At 41.6% G+C, this 22,362-nt stretch overlaps 1 protein-coding gene across 2 annotated transcripts in view; it reads left to right on the forward strand.

Annotated features, from left to right (window-relative positions):
- The window catches only part of LOC128655664 (gastrula zinc finger protein XlCGF57.1-like), a 58,567-nt gene that overhangs the window by 33,229 nt on the left and 2,976 nt on the right, over positions 1 to 22,362 (forward strand). For both annotated transcript variants that reach the window (XM_053709248.1, XM_053709249.1), the window contains 2 exons: positions 3,150 to 3,263; positions 4,299 to 4,382. In XM_053709248.1, the coding sequence (XP_053565223.1) occupies positions 3,150 to 3,263; positions 4,299 to 4,382 (198 nt within the window). The remainder of the gene's footprint in view (positions 1 to 3,149; positions 3,264 to 4,298; positions 4,383 to 22,362) is intronic.

Consider the following 22,362-nt stretch of genomic DNA (forward strand, 5'->3'; position numbering starts at 1 on the left):
GCATAAGTCCTGAGGTAATTGTTTTTAATATGTGCTATGTAGCACATACATAAGTCCTGAGGGCATTTTTTTTTCAACAATTTTTTTTTTAAACTAAAATTTCAAGACCCAATTCTTTTAAACTAAAGAGCAAATGTTTAAAGTAAAGAGGTTTTTTGTTTTTTGTTAAATGTAGATATGTTTTTTTTGCTAATCGCGGAGCTTTCAAATAATGACCTTTCTCAGTGCCAGTGCAATAGAAATGCGCAATGTATTATGCCTCGCGACGCTTTCAACAGCTAGTTGCGTGCGCGTGGGTTCGCGTGCGCGTGCGCATTGTGTGATAGGCTAAGTGGGTCATGTAAACGGCTAGGGTTCGCGTGCGCGTGCGGCTAAGTGAGTGCGAGGGTGCGTGCGCATTCTGCAAGGGGGGTCATCTGCGCGCGGTGAAAGTGCTCAAATCAGTTTTGTGAGCTACGCTAAGTGGGTGCGAGGGTGCGTGCGCATTCAGCAAGGGGGGTCAAAGTGCTCACATCAGTTTTGTCAGAAACAAACATGCTAAGTGGGTGGGAGAGTGCGCGCGTGCGAAGTATCAACAGCTGGCCAAGGGTGCGCGTGCGATCAGCTGCAAGAGTTTGTCTGAACTGCGCATGACGGCTTCAGACAAACTCTTGTCTTTTATAATATAGGATATATATATATATATATATATATATATATACGAAATGAGCAGAAAGATGGGTGTAGGAATGGCGCTGGAAAGACACCCTATAAATGTATTTAGGAGAGACTAGAGTGGTGTATTTGCTGCCTATGAATATCTATCCAGAGAAAACTGTGCCCCCAGAGACAGTTGACCTGATAGAAAAAATGTTTAATAAAGAAAGGGAGAATGAGGTAATGTGGGAAATTCAGGAAGGCGCAACACTCTGAGTGAAGGATCCTAAATTGGAAGTACTAGGATCGATTGGTTTAAAAAACCAATTGGGCTGGAAAAGAACAACTGGTAGATAAATTCCAACTGCTCATGGTTTCCTCTTATTCTTCCTCTGCTTAAGCACATTTTAAGGGAGAGAGCAATGTTTATAGTGATCCTACCTACGCAGGCCATAGCAAGAAGTAAATACACACATACACCTAAGAAACATATACCTGAGAAAGCATGACAGTGAGTTTCAGGTGAGTGCGCATGTATGTTGTGTTTTAGGGACACAGGTTACTGGTGAGTGCGTACTTGTATTGTGTCTGACAAACACAGGTTACTGGTGAGTATGTACTTGTGTTTTGTTATTAGAGATGAGGCTTACAGGTGAGTGTGCATGTGTGTTGTGCGTGAGGGACAAGAGTTACTGGTAAGCGTGCATGAGTGTTTTGTTGTAACAGATGAGGGTTACAGGTAAGTGCACATGTGTGGCACATGAGGCATATGGGTAACTGGCAAGTTTGCACATGTGTTGTGGGTGAGAGATAAGGGTTACAGGAAAGTGTGCAATGTGTAGTGCATGAGGTAAATGGGTTACTGGAGAGTGTGCACGTGTGGTGCATGAGGTATATGGGTTACTGGTAAGTGTGCACATGTGTGGTGGGTGAGAGATTAGAGTTACAGGTAAGTGTGCACATGTGTTTTGTGTAAGAGGTGAAGGCTATAGGTAAGTGTACACATGTGTTTTGTGTGAGGGACATAGTTTACTAGTGAGTGTGCACTCATGTTGTGTCAAAAAGACGAGGATTCTGGTGAATGCGCATGTATGTTATGACTGAGACACAGGGGTTACAGGGGAATGTGCATGTATGTTATGACTGAGACACAGGGGTTACAGGTGAATGTGCGTGTATGTTATGACTGAGACACAGGGGTTACAGGTGAATGTGCATGTATGTTATGACTGAGACACAGGGGTTACAGGTGAATGTGCGTGTATGTTATGACTGAGACACAGGGGTTACAGGGGAATGTGCGTGTATGTTATGACTGAGACACAGGGGTTACAGGGGAATGTGCGTGTATGTTATGACTGAGACACAGGGGTTACAGGGGAATGTGCATGTATGTTATGACTGAGACACAGGGGTTACAGGGGAATGTGCATGTATGTTATGACTGAGACACAGGGGTTACAGGGGAATGTGCATGTATGTTATGACTGAGACACAGGGGTTACAGGTGAATGTGCGTGTATGTTATGACTGAGACACAGGGGTTACAGGGGAATGTGCGTGTATGTTATGACTGAGACACAGGGGTTACAGGGGAATGTGCGTGTATGTTATGACTGAGACACAGGGGTTACAGGGGAATGTTCATGTATGTTATGACTGAGACACAGGGGTTACAGGGGAATGTGCATGTATGTTATGACTGAGACACAGGGGTTACAGGGGAATGTGCGTGTATGTTATGACTGAGACACAGGGGTTACAGGTGAATGTGCGTGTATGTTATGACTGAGACACAGGGGTTACAGGTGAATGTGCGTGTATGTTATGACTGAGACACAGGGGTTACAGGGGAATGTGCATGTATGTTATGACTGAGACAAAGGGGTTACAGGTGAATGTGCGTGTATGTTATGACTGAGACACAGGGGTTACAGGTGAATGTGCGTGTATGTTATGACTGAGACACAGGGGTTACAGGTGAATGTGCGTGTATGTTATGACTGAGACACAGGGGTTACAGGGGAATGTGCATGTATGTTATGACTGAGACACAGGGGTTACAGGGGAATGTGCATGTATGTTGTGGATAAGATACTTGGATCACAGGTAAGTGTGAAATACATAAGCAGCCAGCTAGAGAGTTTAAAAAATATTTCTTTATTGTCAAAATTAAGATACAGCAAACATGGAAATGGTGTAAGTCACAGGTGACTGTGCACACGTGTTCTGTCCAAGTGAAGCATGGTACAAGTAAATGTGTCTATGTTGAGTCTCAGTAACTGTTTATAGGTAAGTGTGTATATGTGTGTGGTGCATGGAAACACGTTTTAATGTCGTACATAAATCACAGGTAAGTGTGCACATATTTGTTGTGTCTGAAGTGATAATCTGCTAAATATCTCATGCACAGAGTCCTTTCTAGTTGATTTTATTTTTATATAAGGAGGGAGATATTGATCCCACGGACACTACAAACTACTTACACATATGCATGTATTCTCACTGTACAGGCCATATGGATGTGACCCCTTCAGATGGCTTAGTGATTGAGCACAGAGGAGAACCGTATGTGTGCGATCACGTGATGACTAAGAAGGATGAAGTTCCTATAAATACAGATACAGGTGATTAGTGCATATAAAGTAAAAGGAAGATTTGGTGATAGTGACATTTTGTTTCATGTAAATAACAGTTAAATTTTCTCTAATGGTTACACAGCAGACAGTATTAGTCTTAGGTAAACATTTACCAAATGCACAATTTTTAACAAACAAAATAAACCTGCTGACTCTGTAATATTCCTTTCAGCTCCTCCCTGTAACTTAACAGCCGTTGCCAACTTGAAAGAATGGGCAGTTTGGAAAATTGTCATTTAAATGGTACATTTGTTTGATTAGCACTTTGTATATGATATGTTTGAGGGGTACAGGCCAGATGTGAGTATACGTGTGACGTGCCTAAGGGACACAGGGCACAGGTAAATGTAAGTTTGTGACGTCTATGAGGGGTTCAGGGCACAGGTGAGTGTAAATGTGACATGTCTGAGGGACACAGGGCACTGTTGAGTATGTGTGTGATGTGCCTGAGGGATACAGGGTATAGGTGAGTGTACATTTGTAACGTGTCTGAGGGATTCAGGGTACAGGTGAGTGTGCATGTGTGATGTATCTGTGGGATTCAGGGTACAGGTGAGTGTGTACGTGTGTGACGTGTCTGAGGGATGCAGGTTACAAGTGCGTGTGCATTTGTCCGAAGGATGCAGGGCACATGTGAGTGTATGTGTGTGATGTTTCTGAGGGATGCAGGGCACAGAAGAGTTTGAATGTATGTGTGGGATGTGTCTGAAGGATGCAAGGCGCAGGTGAGGAAAAAGATGAGCGTACATTTGTGATGTTTCTGAGGGCCACAGGTGAGTGTAAATGTGTGACGTGTCTGAGGGACACATGTGAGTGTACGTGTGTAACATGTCTGGGGGATTTAGGGTACAGGTGAGTGTACGTGTGTGTTATGTCTATGAGGGATGCAGGGCACAAGTGAGTGTACACGTGTGACGTGTCTGAGGGATACAGGTGAGTGTATGTGTGTGACATTCAGATTTTACAATTTCCTTGTGTAGTTCTAAAAAGCTACAATGTGACCATATTTATATAATTATGCAGGTGATGTTAAGACTGAAGTCACACTTAATACTGAACAAACAAATGAAGCTGTGAAGCAGGAAATCAGTGACAATATCAGTACAGGTGAGTGCACGTGTGTGATGTGGCTATGGGAAACAAATCATCTGACCCACTAGGCACAGGGAGGTTCCCCTCCCATAAAACACACACACACACACACACACACATATATATATATATATATAAATGTGCATGTGATTCGTATGTGATTGTGATATTATGTCTGTAGGTAACTCACAGGGAAATCACTGTAACAATTTCTTATATATATATTTGCATACAAACAGAGAAGCGCTCTACCAGGAATGAACAACAGCTCATTAGCTAGTTCTGTGGCGATTTACCACCCTGAAGCAGCCTCTTTTAGACCAGTGTGATTTTCATAAAGGAAAACTTTCCTTAAGTATATCAGTCTGATCCTGCCAAGTAAGGTCAGTCCAGCCCCGAAATACCAGGCAATTCTCCTCTGAACAAGGAACATGACAACCCCAGACGATCGTTTCGGCCTCCTATGGGCCTCGTCAGTGAGGTGCAGCCACATTCCTCTAAGCACACTGGACAAGGAGTCCACATCTGGTTTCCCCCATTACCCATAGGGAGACTTCCCCAGGGTCATATTAATTTGCATACAAAGAGAGAAGCGCTCTACCAGGAACGAACAACAGCTCATCAGCTAGTTCTATGGCGATTTACCACCCGGAAGCAGCCTCTTTTAGACCAGTGTGCTTTTCACAAAGGAAAACTTTCCTAATGTATATCAGTCTGATCCCGCCAATTAAGGTCAGTCCAGCCCCAAAATACCAGGCAATTCTCCTCTGAACAAGGAACACCTCACTGACGAGGCCCATAGGAGGCCGAAACGATCGTCTGGGGTTGTCATGTTCCTTGTTCAGAGGAGAATTGCCTGGTATTTCGGGGATGAACTGACCTTACTTGGCAGGCGCTTTAGCTATGTAACATATTATTTAAACATTGATTATAATTTTAGTGACATAGCTTCATAGTTCTAATGGGGAGGTTTATTATTTAGTATAGTTTATTATAGTGAGTTATTTTTTGACAGTAGGCAGTTAGCTGGGGCGTTCCAGGGTAGCGTAGTTTAGACATTACGTTAGTCTAGGCAATATTAGGGACTTAGCTTGGTGTTCCAGGGGTGTGTGTAGGTTAGGCATGACGTTGGTGTAGGTGGTATGGGGGAGTTAACTGGGTGGTGCAGGGGGAGTGTAGGTTAGCTGTGACGTAGGTGGTCGGTGGGAGGTAGTGTGTAGTGTTAATTTTGACGGCAAATTTTGATTTAGTCTTTTGACTAAAATGCCATTTTAGTTTTAGTCGTATTTTAGTTATCTGAATTGTTTTACGTTTAGTCTAGTTTTAGTCGACTAAATCTCCAGTAGATTTTAATCGACTAAATCTCCAGTAGATTTTAGTCTACTAAATCTCCAGTAGATTTTAGTCGACTAAATCTCCAGTAGATTTTAGTCGACTAAATCTCCAGTAGATTTTAGTCGACTAAATCTCCAGTAGATTTTAGTCGACTAAATCTCCAGTAGATTTTAGTCGACTAAATCTCCAGTAGATTTTAGTTGACTAAAATCTAAGTGGTTTAGTTAAAGTGTAATGCATTATTTAAGCATTTCTCTATCATTTCCAAACTCATTATATATACGCCAGGAGTAAACATAACACCTGTTATTATTTATGGTATTAAGGTTTAAACATGCAATACAGACACAGATTTAGCCGTCTTTATTACAAGTAAAATTAAATAAAACCAGGTTTCATAAACAGAAGTACAACTTTAAAACATAAAAAAACGAACTGTAAACTGTATTGGCTGTAATGCCATTGCACATATTATCCAAATTTAAAAACGTTATTAGTTCTCTGTTAGTAATTAAAACAAGTATCAAGTAACTCAACACAACAAAAAGTATCTACAGCTAGCACAGGCACAGCATAACTTAAACCCATACTCGTGGGTTATGCTTATTTCTATAGGAAGAATCAGTTGATTGTTCACAGATTATTATTTCAACAGTCCTAATTCTTAAATACATGCAAAGAAAAAGTGCACAGGCTACCATGCCATTAGTGTGTGTAACTAAGCTTTACATTACTGCTTTTTTAATAAATATAGCAAGAGAACAAAGAAAAAATGATAATAGGAGTAAATAAGAAAGTTACTTAACATTGCATGCTCTATATTAATCATTAAAGATGAAATTGTATCGGGACATCACTACAAAACCTAAAATATAAAGCTTTCTAGTATATTCTAATATTTTTTACAGCTTCTGGGGCAAATTATGTAGGACAGGCAAAGTATAAGGGATTTTAGAAGCAATTTGAGAGACAAGAGGAGTACAAAATGCAACAGAGGTATATACAATCAAATATCAATTAGACCAATTTCTGGAAAACAAATATCAGCTGTACTAATGCTTGAAGTCAGAACACTGCTCTAGAACTTCCAAACTCAATATATACTTCTGGAGTAAAGATGTAATAACCTGTTTTTATTTATGGTATTATGGGTTGAACATGCAATACAAACAGATTTAAGCAGTAATTAGATATGTATTGATTATAACTCCTTGCATAAAGTGTTAATTTTGACAGCAAATTTTGATTTAGTTTTACTCATAGTCTTTGACTAAAATGTTGTTTTGATTTAGTTTTAGTCATAGTCTTTTGATTAAAATGCCATTTTAGTTGTATTTTAGTCATCAGAGATCAGAATAGTTTTAGTTTTAGTCTACGAAATTAACACTGGTAGTGAGGCGGAGCAGTTGGAGTGTAGCTTAGGCATGACATAGTTATAGGCGTTTAGGAGTTAGCATGGCATGCTAGTGGGAGTAGCCTGCACTTGGATTCGGACACATCAACACAAGATTGATATGTTCAAAGCAGCAAAGTGCATGTTGCGAGGAGGGTAGCGGCCATGCTTGTCTCGCCAGCTATCAGCTGTCGAGACTACATCGCCTGAGGTAGTTATAGTAGGTGTAATTAAAGTTAGGTCCCACAGCAATATTTTAAGTGTGCCTACATGGAAACTAATTTTAGTTTCAGTGAGCGAATGTCTGCGTCGTATAGGAACACTTCAAATAGCGCACAATGCCAAGAACTGGGTGGTGACGTCGCTCTTCCATTGACTTCTATGGGAGAGACATCGCTGCTGGCCAGCATTGCTTGGACATGCCCCTTTTCTTAGAATATATCAACAGTCCGCTGAGGCCAGTGAAGCAGTTTCCCGACGGTCTGTCAATGTTTTGAATGTTGGGGCCTATATCATAGGGCTAGATTACAAGTGGAGCTCTAAATTATCGCAATCCCGCAAACGTGCTCGCGGTAGCAATTATCGCTCAAAAAATTAACCAGAGATCCGATCTCTGGTTAATTTTTTAAAAAGTGCCCCAAATGCCCTCAAAATAGAGGGCATTATAGTTTTTAATTAAATTATCGTGCGCTGGTATCACAAAGTGGAGCGTTAATATTGTTTTCTTGAAATCGATATTTAGCTCTCCAATTGTAATCTGGCCACTCCAAAATAACTGGCTTCTGAATTTTGGGTTGCCTCTGTTTTGAACAAATTTGTCAGTCCTGCAGTAACCCATATAAAAAGGGATGGTCCTTTATTTGTAATCTAATAATAAGAAAAGCTATCCCTTAAATGGATATTATACAGTGCTCCTTTAGTAAAAAGAAATATAATAAATTTAAAGCTTCCCCCCGTGGGATAAGGGAGCTACCATTACAAAACTTAACTAAACATGGACAATAAACTAACTGCAGTAAGTAGATAGGTGTCTCCTAGAACAACTTCAAAGAAATAACAGCTAAATTGCCTTCCTCCAGAGAACACTGCACAAATAAAGTTTTTATGTATCTTTTAAAACAATAAAAATTCTATTGTAGACTGTCCCTTTAAAGGGGCATATATTATTTCAAGGTTAGATAATATAAAAAAAAGAAAAAAGCAATACTATCCTATCTGAAAACTCTGGCCTGGTTTTATTTCATATTTAAGTATTAGAAAAGAGGAATTAACCAAAGCACAAAACCTATTTGTAAGTCTGCTGGTCTGAAACAACACAGCCTTCCCTTATGGCTGAGAAAAGGAAAAATTGTACAAGTGGTAGACAGACAGACCAGCGCTAAAAATTAGCTGCAAACAAATCTAGTATCTGAGACAGACTTGAGTTTAAAACATGAAACATGTTAAAACAAAATCAATATTTCTTCTACTAGATACGACGAGTCCACGGATTCATCCTTGTGGGATATTATCCTCCTGCTAACAGGAAGTGGCAAAGAGCACCTCCCTTCTCTCCACCCCCAGTCATTCTCTTTGCCTATACTAGTAATAGGAAGAGGTAAAGTGAAAGAGGTGTTAAAATGATAGTTTTTATTTTCTTCAAGCAAGACTTTTTTATTTTAAATGGTACCGGTGAGTGCTATTTTTTCTCAGGCAGCAGATGGATGAAGATTTCTGCCTGGAGACTGATGATCTTAGCAGTTGTCACTAAGATCCAGAGAAGTTCCCACAGAATGGCTGAGGAGTACTTGAGAAGCTTCATTGTGGGGAACGTTTTGCATGCTACAAGCATTGAGGTATGTTCAGTCATTTTTTTCTGGAGAGACTGTGGTATTTCCGAACTGGCTGACATAATTCCCATAAGGGAAGGGGTAAGCAGTAATCCTACATGTAATAGTAAATGGTATTACTGGGACCTGTATTTTACGGGCTAAAAATTGGTTGACACTGGTAACATAATGTTTTGAGGACAAAACAGTTTTATGCTTAGGGGCAACATAACATTTTTATATGCAAACGTTTTTATGTTTCATGGCACTGGAGGGTTTCACATGGCTGACAATATTAGATTGGGAATATGAAAAACCCACATGGCTAGTTTCTAGACCGCTTTACAGCGTTTTTTACTAGGCAGAGAGACATAGATATAGATGTGCGGGGCCTAATTTCGCGCCTCAGTTGCGCAGTTGAAATTCTTATGAAGGCAGCAAGCTCCAGCTCCGGTGGGCCTAAGCTGAAGATTTAGCCTAAAACGAAGGGATAGTGTAAATTATCAGACCCCTGAGGGCAGGTAGGCGCCCAAGGTGCAGGGGGTTGCTATCTTCTTTTCATAACGTTTTTGAGTAACATTTCTCCTGTTAAGTGTGGTCAGTCCACGGGTCATCATTACTTCTGGGATATTAACTCCTCCCCAACAGGAAGTGCAAGAGGATCACCCAGCAGAGCTGCTATATAGCTCCTCCCCTCTACGTCACACCCAGTCATTCTCTTGCACCCAACTAATAGATAGGATGTGTGAGAGGACTGTGGTGATTATACTTAGTTTTATACCTTCAATCAAAAGTTTGTTATTTTAAAACAGCACCGGAGTGTGTTGTTCCTTCTCAGGTAGAATTTGAAGAAGAATCTACCTGAGTTTTTGGATGATTTTAGCCGGCGTAGTTAAGATCATCTTGCTGTTCTCGGCCATCTGAGGAGTGAGGTAAACTTCAGATCAGGGGACAGCGGGCAGGTTAACCTGCAAGGAGGTATGGAGCAGCATATTATTTTCTGAGAATGGAATTGACTGAGAAAATACTGCCATACCGATATAATGTAAGTTCAGCCTTAAATGCAGTAGTAGCAACTGGTATCAGGCTGTCATGTATGTATATTTACACTTCAGTATTCTGGGGAATGGCACTTCACTGGGATAATACTGTATGCATAAGACTTTAGCCTAACTTGCAGTGGGACTAGCAACAGGCTTTCTAATGACATTTCATTTATTTGATGTTAAACGTTTTTGCTGGCATGTTAAAATCGTTTAATTATCTGAGGTACTGGGTGAAAAATTGTTTGGGCACTGTTTTTTTCCACTTGGCGGTCGTTTTATTTAATTTAAGACAGTTTACTGATCTCCCTCACTGTTGTGTGTGAGGGGGAGGGGCCTATTTTGGCGCTTTTGCTACGCATCAGAAAATTCAGTCACAAATCTGTTTTCTTCCCTGCATGATCCGGTTCGTCTCTACAGAGCTCAGGGGTCTTCAAAAGTTAGTTTGAGGGAGGTAATCACTCACAGCAGACCTGTGAGATTGTGCTTTGACTGTGATAAAAAACGTTTATATTCTGTACATTTTTTCTGCTATTCAGGGTTAGTTATCCATTGCTAATGGGGGCAATCCTTTGCTAAAATTGTGTTTTACCGGAAAGAATTTGATGTTATAGTTTCTCCGGTTTATTATTACTCAACTGTCATAACCTTTTTTCTGTGCTTCTTAAAGGCACAGTACGTTTTTCATATTATTTGTAAATTGCTTTGAAAAGTATTTCCAAGTTGCTAGTTTAATTGCTAGTGTGTTAAACATGTCTGACTCAGAGGAATATCTCTGTGCTATATGTGCTAAAGCCAAAGTGGAGCCCAATAGAAATTTATGTACTAATTGCATTGATGCTACTTTAAATAAAAGTCAATCTGTACAAATTGAACATCATTCACCAAACAACGAGGGGAGAGTTATGCCGACTAACTCGCCTCACGTGTCAGTACCTGCATCTCCCGCTCGGGAGTTGCGTGATATTGTAGCGCCGAGTACATCAGGGCGGCCATTACAAATCACATTACAGGATATGGCTAATGTTATGACTGAAGTTTTGTCTAAATTACCAGAACTTAGAGGTAAGCGTGATCACTCTGGGGTGAGAACAGAGTGCGCTGTTAATAATAGGGCCATGTCTGATACTGCGTCACAGTATGCAGAACATGAGGACGGAGAGCTTCAATCTGCAGGTGACGGTTCTGATCCCAATAGAATGGATTCAGACATTTCTAATTTTAAGTTTAAACTCGAAAACCTCCGTGTACTGTTAGGGGAGGTATTAGCAGCTCTGAATGATTGTAACACCGTTGCAATCCCAGAGAAATTATGTAGGCTGGATAGATACTATGCGGTACCGGCGAGTACTGACGTATTTCCTATACCTAAGAGGCTTACAGAGATAATTACTAAGGAGTGGGATAGGCCCGGTGTACCCTTTTCCCCCCCTCCTGTGTTTAGAAAAATGTTCCCAATAGACGCCACCACACGGAACTTATGGCAGACGGTCCCTAAGGTGGAGGGAGCGGTTTCTACTCTGGCTAAGCGTACCACTATCCCGGTGGAGGATAGCTGTGCCTTTTCAGATCCAATGGATAAAAAATTAGAGGGTTACCTTAAGAAAATGTTTGTTCAACAAGGTTTTATATTGCAACCCCTTGCATGTGTTGCGTCTGTCTCGGCCGCGGCCGCTTTTTGGTCCGAGTCCCTGGAAGAGACTCTTGACTCAATAACTATAGATGAGATTTCAAGCAAGCTTAAAACACTTAAGCTAGCTAATTCATTTGTTTCAGATGCCGTAGTACATTTAACAAAACTTACGGCTAAGAATTCCGGATTCGCCATTCAGGCACGCAGAGCACTGTGGCTAAAATCCTGGTCAGCTGATGTTACTTCTAAATCTAAATTACTTAACATACCTTTCAAAGGGCAGACCTTATTCGGGCCCGGTTTGAAAGAAATTATCGCTGACATTACAGGAGGTAAAGGCCATGCCCTGCCTCAAGACAGAGCCAAACCTAAGGCTAGACAGTCTAATTTTCGTTCCTTTCGTAATTTCAAGGCAGGAGCAGCATCTACTTCCTCTGCTCCAAAGCAGGAAGGAGCTGTTGCTCGCTACAGACAAGGCTGGAGACCTAACCAGTCCTGGAACAAGGGCAAGCAGGCCAGAAAACCTGCTGCTGCCCCTAAGACAGCATGAATCGAGGGCCCCCGATCCGGGAACGGATCTAGTGGGGGGCAGACTTTCTCTCTTCGCCCAGGCTTGGGCAAGAGATGTCCAGGATCCCTGGGCGTTAGAGATCATATCTCAGGGATATCTTCTGGACTTCAAATCCTCTCCCCCAAAAGGGAGATTTCATCTGTCAAGGTTGTCAACAAACCAAATAAAGAAAGAGGCGTTTCTACGCTGTGTACAAGATCTTTTACTAATGGGAGTGATCCATCCGGTTCCGCGGTCGGAACATGGACAGGGGTTTTACTCAAATCTGTTTGTGGTTCCCAAAAAAGAGGGAACCTTCAGGCCAATCTTGGATTTAAAGATCCTAAACAAATTCCTAAGAGTTCCATCGTTCAAAATGGAAACTATTCGGACAATCCTACCCATGATCCAAAAGGGTCAGTACATGACCACAGTGGATTTAAAGGATGCTTACCTTCACATACCGATTCACAAAGATCATTACCGGTATCTAAGGTTTGCCTTCCTAGACAGGCATTACCAGTTTGTAGCTCTTCCATTCGGATTGGCTACGGCTCCAAGAATCTTCACAAAGGTTCTGGGTGCTCTTCTGGCGGTATTAAGACCGCGAGGAATTTCGGTAGCTCCGTACCTAGACGACATTCTGATACAAGCTTCAAGCTTTCAAACTGCCAAGTCTCATACAGAGTTAGTACTGGCATTTCTAAAGTCGCATGGATGGAAGGTGAACGAAAAGAAGAGTTCTCTCTTTCCACTCACAAGAGTTCCCTTCTTAGGGACTCTTATAGATTCTGTAGAAATGAAGATCTACCTGACAGAAGACAGGTTAACAAAGCTTCAAAATGCATGCCGTGTCCTTCATTCCATTCAACACCCGTCAGTGGCTCAATGCATGGAGGTGATCGGCTTAATGGTAGCGGCAATGGACATAGTACCCTTTGCACGCCTACATCTCAGACCTCTGCAATTGTGCATGCTAAGTCAGTGGAATGGGGATTACTCAGATTTGTCCCCTACTCTGAATCTGGATCAAGAGACCAGAAATTCTCTTCTATGGTGGCTTTCTCGGCCACATCTGTCCAGGGGGATGCCATTCAGCAGGCCAGATTGGACAATTGTAACAACAGACGCCAGCCTACTAGGCTGGGGCGCTGTCTGGAATTCTCTGAAGGCTCAGGGATCATGGACTCAGGAGGAGAGTCTACTACCAATAAACATTCTGGAATTGAGAGCAGTTCTCAATGCCCTTCTGGCTTGGCCCCAGTTAACAACTCGGGGGTTCATCAGGTTTCAGTCGGACAACATCACGACTGTAGCTTACATCAACCATCAAGGAGGGACAAGAAGCTCCCTAGCGATGATGGAAGTATCAAAGATAATTCGCTGGGCAGAGTCTCACTCTTGCCACCTGTCAGCAATCCACATCCCGGGAGTGGAGAACTGGGAGGCGGATTTCCTAAGTCGTCAGACTTTTCATCCGGGGGAGTGGGAACTTCATCCGGAGGTCTTTGCCCAAATACTTCGACGTTGGGGCAAACCAGAGATAGATCTCATGGCGTCTCGACAGAACGCCAAGCTTCCTTGTTACGGGTCCAGATCCAGGGATCCGGGAGCGGTCCTGATAGATGCCTTGACAGCACCTTGGACCTTCGGGATGGCTTATGTGTTTCCACCCTTCCCGATGCTTCCTCGATTGATTGCCAGAATCAAACAGGAGAGAGCATCGGTGATTCTAATAGCGCCTGCGTGGCCACGCAGGACTTGGTATGCAGATCTAGTGGACATGTCATCCTGTCCACCCTGGTCTCTGCCTCTGAGACAGGACCTTCTGATTCAGGGTCCCTTCAAACATCAAAACCTAATTTCTCTGAAGCTGACTGCTTGGAAATTGAACGCTTGATTTTATCAAAACGTGGTTTTTCTGAGCCAGTAATTGATACCTTAATACAGGCTAGGAAGCCTGTTACCAGAAAGATTTACCATAAAATATGGCGTAAATACCTATATTGGTGCGAATCCAAAAGTTACTCATGGAGTAAGGTTAGGATTCCTAGGATATTGTCTTTTCTACAAGAAGGTTTAGAAAAGGGTTTATCCGCTAGTTCCTTAAAGGGACAGATTTCAGCTCTGTCCATTCTTTTACACAAACGTCTGTCAGAGGTTCCAGACGTTCAGGCTTTTTGTCAGGCTTTGGCCAGGATTAAGCCTGTGTTTAAAACTGTTGCTCCACCATGGAGTTTGAACTTAGTTCTTAATGTTTTACAGGGTGTTCCGTTTGAACCCCTTCATTCCATTGATATCAAATTGTTATCTTGGAAAGTTCTGTTTTTAATGGCTATTTCCTCGGCTCGTAGAGTCTCTGAGTTATCTGCCTTACATTGTGATTCTCCTTATCTGATTTTTCATTCAGACAAGGTAGTTCTGCGTACTAAACCTGGGTTCTTACCTAAGGTGGTCACTAACAGGAATATCAATCAAGAGATTGTTGTTCCATCTTTGTGTCCTAATCCTTCTTCGAAGAAGGAACGTCTTCTACACAATTTAGATGTAGTCCGTGCCCTGAAATTTTATCTACAGGCAACTAAGGATTTTCGACAAACGTCTTCCCTGTTTGTCGTTTATTCTGGTCAGAGGAGAGGTCAAATGGCTTCTGCTACCTCTCTCTCTTTTTGGCTTCGTAGCATAATACGTTTAGCTTATGAGACTGCTGGACAGCAGCCCCCTGAAAGGATTACAGCTCATTCTACTAGAGCTGTGGCTTCCACTTGGGCCTTTAAGAATGAGGCTTCTGTTGAACAGATTTGCAAGGCTGCAACTTGGTCTTCTCTTCATACTTTTTCCAAATTTGACACTTTTGCTTCTTCGGAGGCTGTTTTTGGGAGAAAGGTTCTTCAGGCAGTGGTTCCTTCCGTATAAAGAGCCTGCCTGTCCCTCCCGTGGACTGACCACACTTAACAGGAGAAAACATAATTTATGCTTACCTGATAAATTCCTTTCTCCTGTAGTGTGGTCAGTCCACGGCCCGCCCTGTTTGTATGGCAGGTCTAAATTTTTTAAATTATACTCCAGTCACCACTGCACCCTTTGGCTTCTCCTTTCTCGTTGGTTCTCGGTCGAATGACTGGGTGTGACGTAGAGGGGAGGAGCTATATAGCAGCTCTGCTGGGTGATCCTCTTGCACTTCCTGTTGGGGAGGAGTTAATATCCCAGAAGTAATGATGACCCGTGGACTGACCACACTACAGGAGAAAGGAATTTATCAGGTAAGCATAAATTATGTTTTTTTCCATTGAGGGTTAAGTATACCTTACTTGTGGTGCACTCTTAGCTGGCAAGATAAGACACATATATGCTAAAATTGTGATAATTATAACATTTTAAAGCAGTTTTGGAAAAATTGTACGCTTTTTTACTCTTAAAGGCGCAGTACAGTTTTTCAAATTGTTTTTTTTTTCACTAAATAAAGTGTTTTCAAGACTTTTTGTGGTTATTACTAGTCTGTTTCAAAATGTCTGACATTGAGGAAAGTCAATGCTCTATGTGTTTAGAAGCCATTGTGGAACCCCCACTTAAAATGTGTCCCTCATGTACTGAAAGGGCCTTACATTGCAAAGAACATATTTTGGGTGATAAAAGTATGTCTAGGGATGATTCTCAGTCTGAAGAGAATCAGGTTATGCCATCCAATTCTCCCCAAGTGTCACAACCCTTAACGCCCACTCAAGCGACGCCAAGTACTTCTAGTACGTCTAATTCTTTTACCCTGCAAGATATGGCTGCAGTTATTTCTACTACCCTTACAGAGGTATTATCTAAACTGCCAGGTTTACAGGGTAAGCGCAGTAGGTCCGGTATTAGAGTAAATGCTGAGCCCTCTGATGCTTTATTGGCCATCTCCGATGTACCCTCACAGTGTTCTGAGTTGGGGGTAGGGGAATTGCTGTCTGAGGGAGAGCTTTCAGACTCAGGAAATTGTGACCATATTGTAATACCACCAGAGAAATTGTGTAAAATGGATAAATATCTAGAGGTCCCTACTTACACTAATGTTTTTCCAGTCCCTAAGAGGATTTCGGACATTGTTACTAAGGAATGGGATAGACCAGGCATTCCGTTCTCTCCCCCTCCTACTTTTAAGAAAATGTTTCCCATATCTGACACCATTAGGGATTCCTGGCACACGGTCCCTAAGGTGGAGGGAGCTATTTCTACCCTGGCTAAGCGTACATCTATACCTATTGAGGACAGTTGTGCTTTCAAAAATCCTATGGATAAAAAATGAGAGGGTCTTTTAAAGAAATTGTTTATTCATCAGGATTTTCTTCTACAACCTATAGCATGCATTGTTCCAGTTACTACTGCTGCAGCTTTTTGGTTTGAGGCTCTAGAGGAGTCTCTTAAGGTTGAGACCCCATTAGATGATATTCTGGATAGAATTAAGGCGCTCAAGCTGGCTAATTCTTTTATTACTGATGCCGCTTTTCAAATGGCTAAATTAGCGGCAAAAAATGCAGGCTTTGCCATTTTAGCCCATAGAGCGTTATGGCTTAAGTCTTGGTCTGCTGATGTGTCATCAAAATCTAAACTTTTAGCTATTCCTTTTAAAAGTAAGACCCTATTCGGGCCTGAACTGAAGGAAATCATTTCCGACATTACTGGAGGTAAAGGTCATGCCCTTCCTCAGGACAAGACTGTTAAAATGAGGGCTGAACAAAATAATTTTCGTTCCTTTCGAAACTTTAAAGGTAGACCCTCTACTTCCTCCTCCGCCACAAAGCAGGAGGGGAATTTTACACAATCCAAGTCAGTCTGGAGACCTAACCAGACCTGGAATAAGGGTAAACAGGCCAAGAAGCCTGCTGCTGCTACCAAGACAGCATGAAGGGGAAGCCCCCGATCCGGGACCGGATCTAGTAGGGGGCAGACTTTCTCTCTTCGCTCAGGCTTGGGCAAGGGACGTTCAGGATCCCTGGGCATTAGAAATCGTGACCCAGGGGTATCGACTAGAATTCAAGGATTTTCTTCCAAGAGGGAGATTTCATCTTTCACGTTTGTCTGTAGACCAGACAAAAAGAGAGGCGTTCTTATGCTGTGTAGAAGACCTATATACCATGGGTGTAATCTGCCCAGTTCCAAAACTAGAACAGGGGCAGGAGTTTTACTCAAATCTGTTCGTGGTTCCCAAAAAAGAGGGAACCTTCAGACCGATTTTAGATCTCAAATGCCTAAACAAATTTCTCAGTCCCATCGTTCAAGATTGAGACCATACAAACAATTTTACCAATGATCCAGGAGGGTCAATATATGACCACCGTGGACTTGAAGGATGCGTATCTTCACATTCCTATCCACAAAGATCATCACCATTTTCTCAGGTTCGCCTTCCTGGACAAACACTACCAGTTTGTGTCCCTCCCTTTCGGGTTGGCCACAGCTCCCAGAATCTTCACAAAGGTGATAGGGTCCCTTCTGGCGGTTCTAAGGCCGCTGGCCATAGCAGTGGCGCCCTATCTAGACGATATTTTGATTCAGGCGTCAACCATCTAGCCAAATCTCACATGGACATCGTGTTGGCTTTTCTAAGAACTCACGGGTGGAAGGTGAATATACAAAAGAGTTCACTAGTTCCACTGAAATGAGTTTCATTCCTAGGAACTCTGATAGACTCGGTAGACATGAAAATATTTCTGACGGAGGTCAGAAAGTCAAAGATCCTAACTACTTGCCGAGCACTTCAGTCCATTCCTCGGCCATCAGTTGCGCAGTGTATGGAGGTCATTGGATTAATGGTAGCGGCAATGGACATTGTTCCGTTTGCTCGCTTACATCTCAGACCACTGCAGCTGTGCATGCTCAGACAGTGGAATGGGGATTATGCAGATATCTCCTCAGATAAATCTGGATCTAGAGACCAGAGACTCTCTTCTTTGGTGGTTGTCACATTATCATCTGTCCCAGGGAATGTGCTTCCGCAGGCCAGCATGGGTCATAGTGACAACGGACGCCAGCCTCTTGGGCTGGGGTGCAGTCTGGAATTCCCTGAAGGCTCAGGGTTTTTGGACTCGGGAGGAGTCCCTTCTACCAATCAATATTCTGGAACTGATAGCAATATTCAGTGCGCTTCAAGCGTGGCCTCAGTTGGCTTTGGCCAAATTCATAAGATTCCAGTCGGACAATATCACGACTGTAGCATATATCAATCATCAAGGGGGAACAAAGAGTTCTCTAGCGATGATAGAGGTTTCCAAGATAATTCGATGGGCAGAGACTCACTCTTGCCATCTTTCAACAATCTATATCCCAGAACTGGGAAGCGGATTTTCTGCGTTGTCAGACTTTTCATCCGGGGGAGTGGGAACTCCATCCGGAGGTGTTTGCGGCATTGATCCGTCAATGGGGCACACCGGAATTGGATCTGATGGCATCTCGTCAGAATGCCAAACTTCCTTGTTACGGGTCCAGATCAAGGGATCCCCAAGCAGTACTGATAGATGCTCTAGCAGTACCTTGGTCGTTCAACCTGGCTTATGTGTTTCCTCCTTTTCCTCTCCTACCTCGTCTGATTGCCAGAATCAAACAGGAGAGGGCTTCGGTAATCTTGATAGCGCCTGCGTGGCCACGCACTACTTGGTATGCAGATCTAGTGGAAATGTCATCTCTGCCACAGTGGAAACTGCCACTGAGACAGGACCTTCTCATCCAAGGTCCGTTCAAACATCCAAATCTAAATTCTCTGCAGCTGACTGCCTGGAGATTGAATGCTTGATTTTATCTAAGCAGGGATTCTCTGAGTCGGTCATTGATACCTTGATTCAGGCTCGCAAGCCTGTCACTAGGAAAATTTACCATAAGATATGGCGTAAATATCTTTATTGGTGCGAATCCAAGGGCTACTCATGGAGTAGGGTTAGGATTCCTAGGATTTTGTCCTTTTTCCAAGAAGGATTGGAGAAGGGATTATCAGCTAGTTCCTTAAAGAGACAAATTTCTGCTTTGTCAATTTTACTACACAAGCGTCTGGCGGATGTCCCAGACGTTCAGTCTTTTTGTCAGGCTTTAGTCAGAATCAAGCCTGTGTTTAAACCTGTTGCTCCGCCATGGAGTTTGAATTTAGTTCTCAATGTTCTTCAAGGGGTTCCGTTTGAACCCATGCATTCCATAGACATTAAGCTTTTATCTTGGAAAGTTTTGTTTTTAGTTGCTATCTCTTCTGCTTGAAGAGTTTCTGAGCTTTCTGCGTTACAATGTGACTCGCCTTATCTTATATTCCATTCTGATAAGGTGGCTTTGCGTACTAAACCTGGATTCCTTCCTAAGGTTGTTTCAAATAAGAATATTAATCAGGAAATTGTTGTTCCTTCTTTGTGTCCTAATCCTTCTTCTAAGAAGGAGCGTCTGTTACATAACTTGGACGTGGTTCGTGCCTTGAAGTTTTACTTACAAGCAACCAAGGATTTCGGTCAAACATCTTCCCTATTCATTGTTTATTCTGGAAAGCGTAGGGGTCAAAAAGCTACGGCTACCTCTCTTTCTTTTTGGCTGAAAAGCATCATCCGTTTGGCATACAAGACTGCTGGACAGCAGTCTCCTGAAAAAATTACAGCTCATTCTACTAGAGCGGTGGCTTCCACATGGGCTTTTAAAAACTATGCTTCTGTTGAACAGATTTGTAAGGCTGCGACTTGGTCCTCCCTTCATACCTTTTCCAAATTTTACAAATTTGATACTTTTGCTTCTTCTGAGGCTATTTTTGGGAGAAAAGTTCTTCAAGCAGTAGTGCCTTCCGTTTAGGTCTCTGTCTTGTCCCTCCCGTTCATCTGTGTCCTGTTGCTTTGGTATTGTATCCCATAAGTAAGGATGAATCCGTGGACTCGCCGTATCTAGTAGAAGAAAAGGAAATTTATGCTTACCTGATAAATTGATTTCTTCTACGATACGACGAGTCCACGGCCCTCCCTGTCATATTAGACAGATTATATTTTTTTTTTTTCAAAACTTCAGTCACCTCTGCACCTTTTAGCTTTTCTTTTCTCTTCCTATACCTTCGGTCGAATGACTGGGGGTGGAGAGAAGGGATGAGCTATATATACAGCTCTGCTGTGGTGCTCTTTGCCACTTCCTGTTAACAGGAGGTTAATATCCCACAAGTAAGGATGAATCCGTGGACTCGTCGTATCGTAGAAGAAATCAATTTATCAGGTAAACATAAATTTCCTTTTATTATAAAGACAGGATAATGCCAAATGCATTAAATGTGACTGGTCGCATACACACTCTAAACAAATATGCAATCTCTGGCCAGTTAAAAAAACTGATAAAAAAAGTAAAATGTGATAGTTCCAATACTACCTATAAAAACTACCTATAAAATTCACAAATCACTTTGAAAAAGAGGGAATGTATCCACTCGCTATGCTCCTTTAAATGTTGCTGTATATATGTTGTATCCTCCAAAATAAGGACATACATACACTGCTGACAAAGTTCCACAATCTCACTCTGTGTTACCTTGATATTGCTTATATATCTCCTCAGTCCCGGGTGTGCGTTTCACGGAACCCACCAATGGGGCTTCTACATCTGCAGCGGGTCACAGGTTGGCTGTGGCGTGTGGCAACAGTAGCGGTGTGCGGAGACCTCAGCTACTTCCTTGCTGTCCGTTGACGTTGTATGTCACGTGATGCTTTGTCCAATCAGTGTCTTTGGATGACGACTCGCTTCTTCCACTTTCAAAAGGGTATTACTACTTAAGTTTCTCTGTGCAAGGAAACTCACAACGACTATCTATCTGCCTTGTCATTAGAAAGCTGCTATACCCATCAACATGTTTCACCTGTACATGAGGCTTTTTCAATATGGTTTTCCAGTGCAGCATAATTATTTAAATACCTCTCCTACTTGTTTGATTGGTCCCAGTCCTTTGTCATATTAAGGATAATTTTTTGTTTAAGGCGGTATCATTAGATTAGATTCCTTTTATTGTCATTGCACAAGTATAAAACAGGGCAACAAAATGTAAGATATAGGTGGTATCATAAATTCCTTATGATGTATAATAGGGAATAGATAGTATGTCTCCCTTATCATAACATTATATGCTCAAACATAATTCTATAATTAACTCTAAAATGGTTTCAACACCTGTAAATATTCAAAATAGGCCTCACATATTAATATGCATTCAAGGGATATAACAGATCTTTTAAAATAAGGATTTTCCACTCTATAATCAACTTTAAAATGGTTTTAACACCAGTTAATATTCAAAATAGACCTCACATACTAATATGCATGCAATGGATATAACAGATATTTCAAAATAAGGAATTTTAAGGTCTGTTATTATATTAAAATGAATACGTATGCAACTATCACACATGATTTTAAATTCGTCTAGTATAAATGGATTTTAATCAAATTCTGAATTTAATTCTAGTGGATATAAAGTCCCTATTTCATGGATTAATTCTGCTTCTTTTCTGAGGATCACTTTTTGGAAATTCCCTCCCCTCCAGTTCTTTTTCACTTTCTTAATAGCCCAACCCATGATCCCTTTGGTACTATTATTATGTACCATTTTAAAATGTTCATAAAGGTTAGTATCAAGTTTACCTCTTTCAATATTATTAAAATGTTCTCTGATCCTATCTCTGTTGGGTCTGGTGGTCTCTCCTAAATACTGGAGTTTACATGAGCACTGTAGTAAATATATTATCCCTTTGTCCCTGCAGCAAATTGTATCCTTTATATCATATCTCTTACTGGTGTTTGTTGATATATAGGATTTTACTTTTTTTCTATATTTGCATGCTTTACAGCTATAACAAGGGAAGAATCCAGAGTTTCTGTCCCCTTAGATCTGCTTTTCTCATTGTGTACTTTCTGCCTTTATACTCGCTAGGGGCAAATATACTCTTCTATATACAAAAGACAGTTTTTCTGATATTTCCTTACCCAAGATGTCATCTGATCTTATTACATGCCAATGTTTTCATATGATGTTTTCCATATTTTTATATTGACAATTAAAGTTCGTTATAAAGGGCACCCTTATTCCTGTTTCACCATTTTTCGTTACTTTCTCACTTTTCAAAATTGTACCTCTCTCTCTATTGTTAACTTCCAATTTTGCTTTTTCTATTAGTGAGTCATCATATTTCCCCTCTCTGAATCTTTCTTCTAATATTTTAATTTGGGCCTCATAGTCCACTACTTTCGAACAGTTTCTTTTTA

This window comes from Bombina bombina, chromosome 4 (genome assembly GCF_027579735.1).
Source record: "Bombina bombina isolate aBomBom1 chromosome 4, aBomBom1.pri, whole genome shotgun sequence".
Lineage (NCBI taxonomy): Eukaryota > Metazoa > Chordata > Amphibia > Anura > Bombinatoridae > Bombina > Bombina bombina.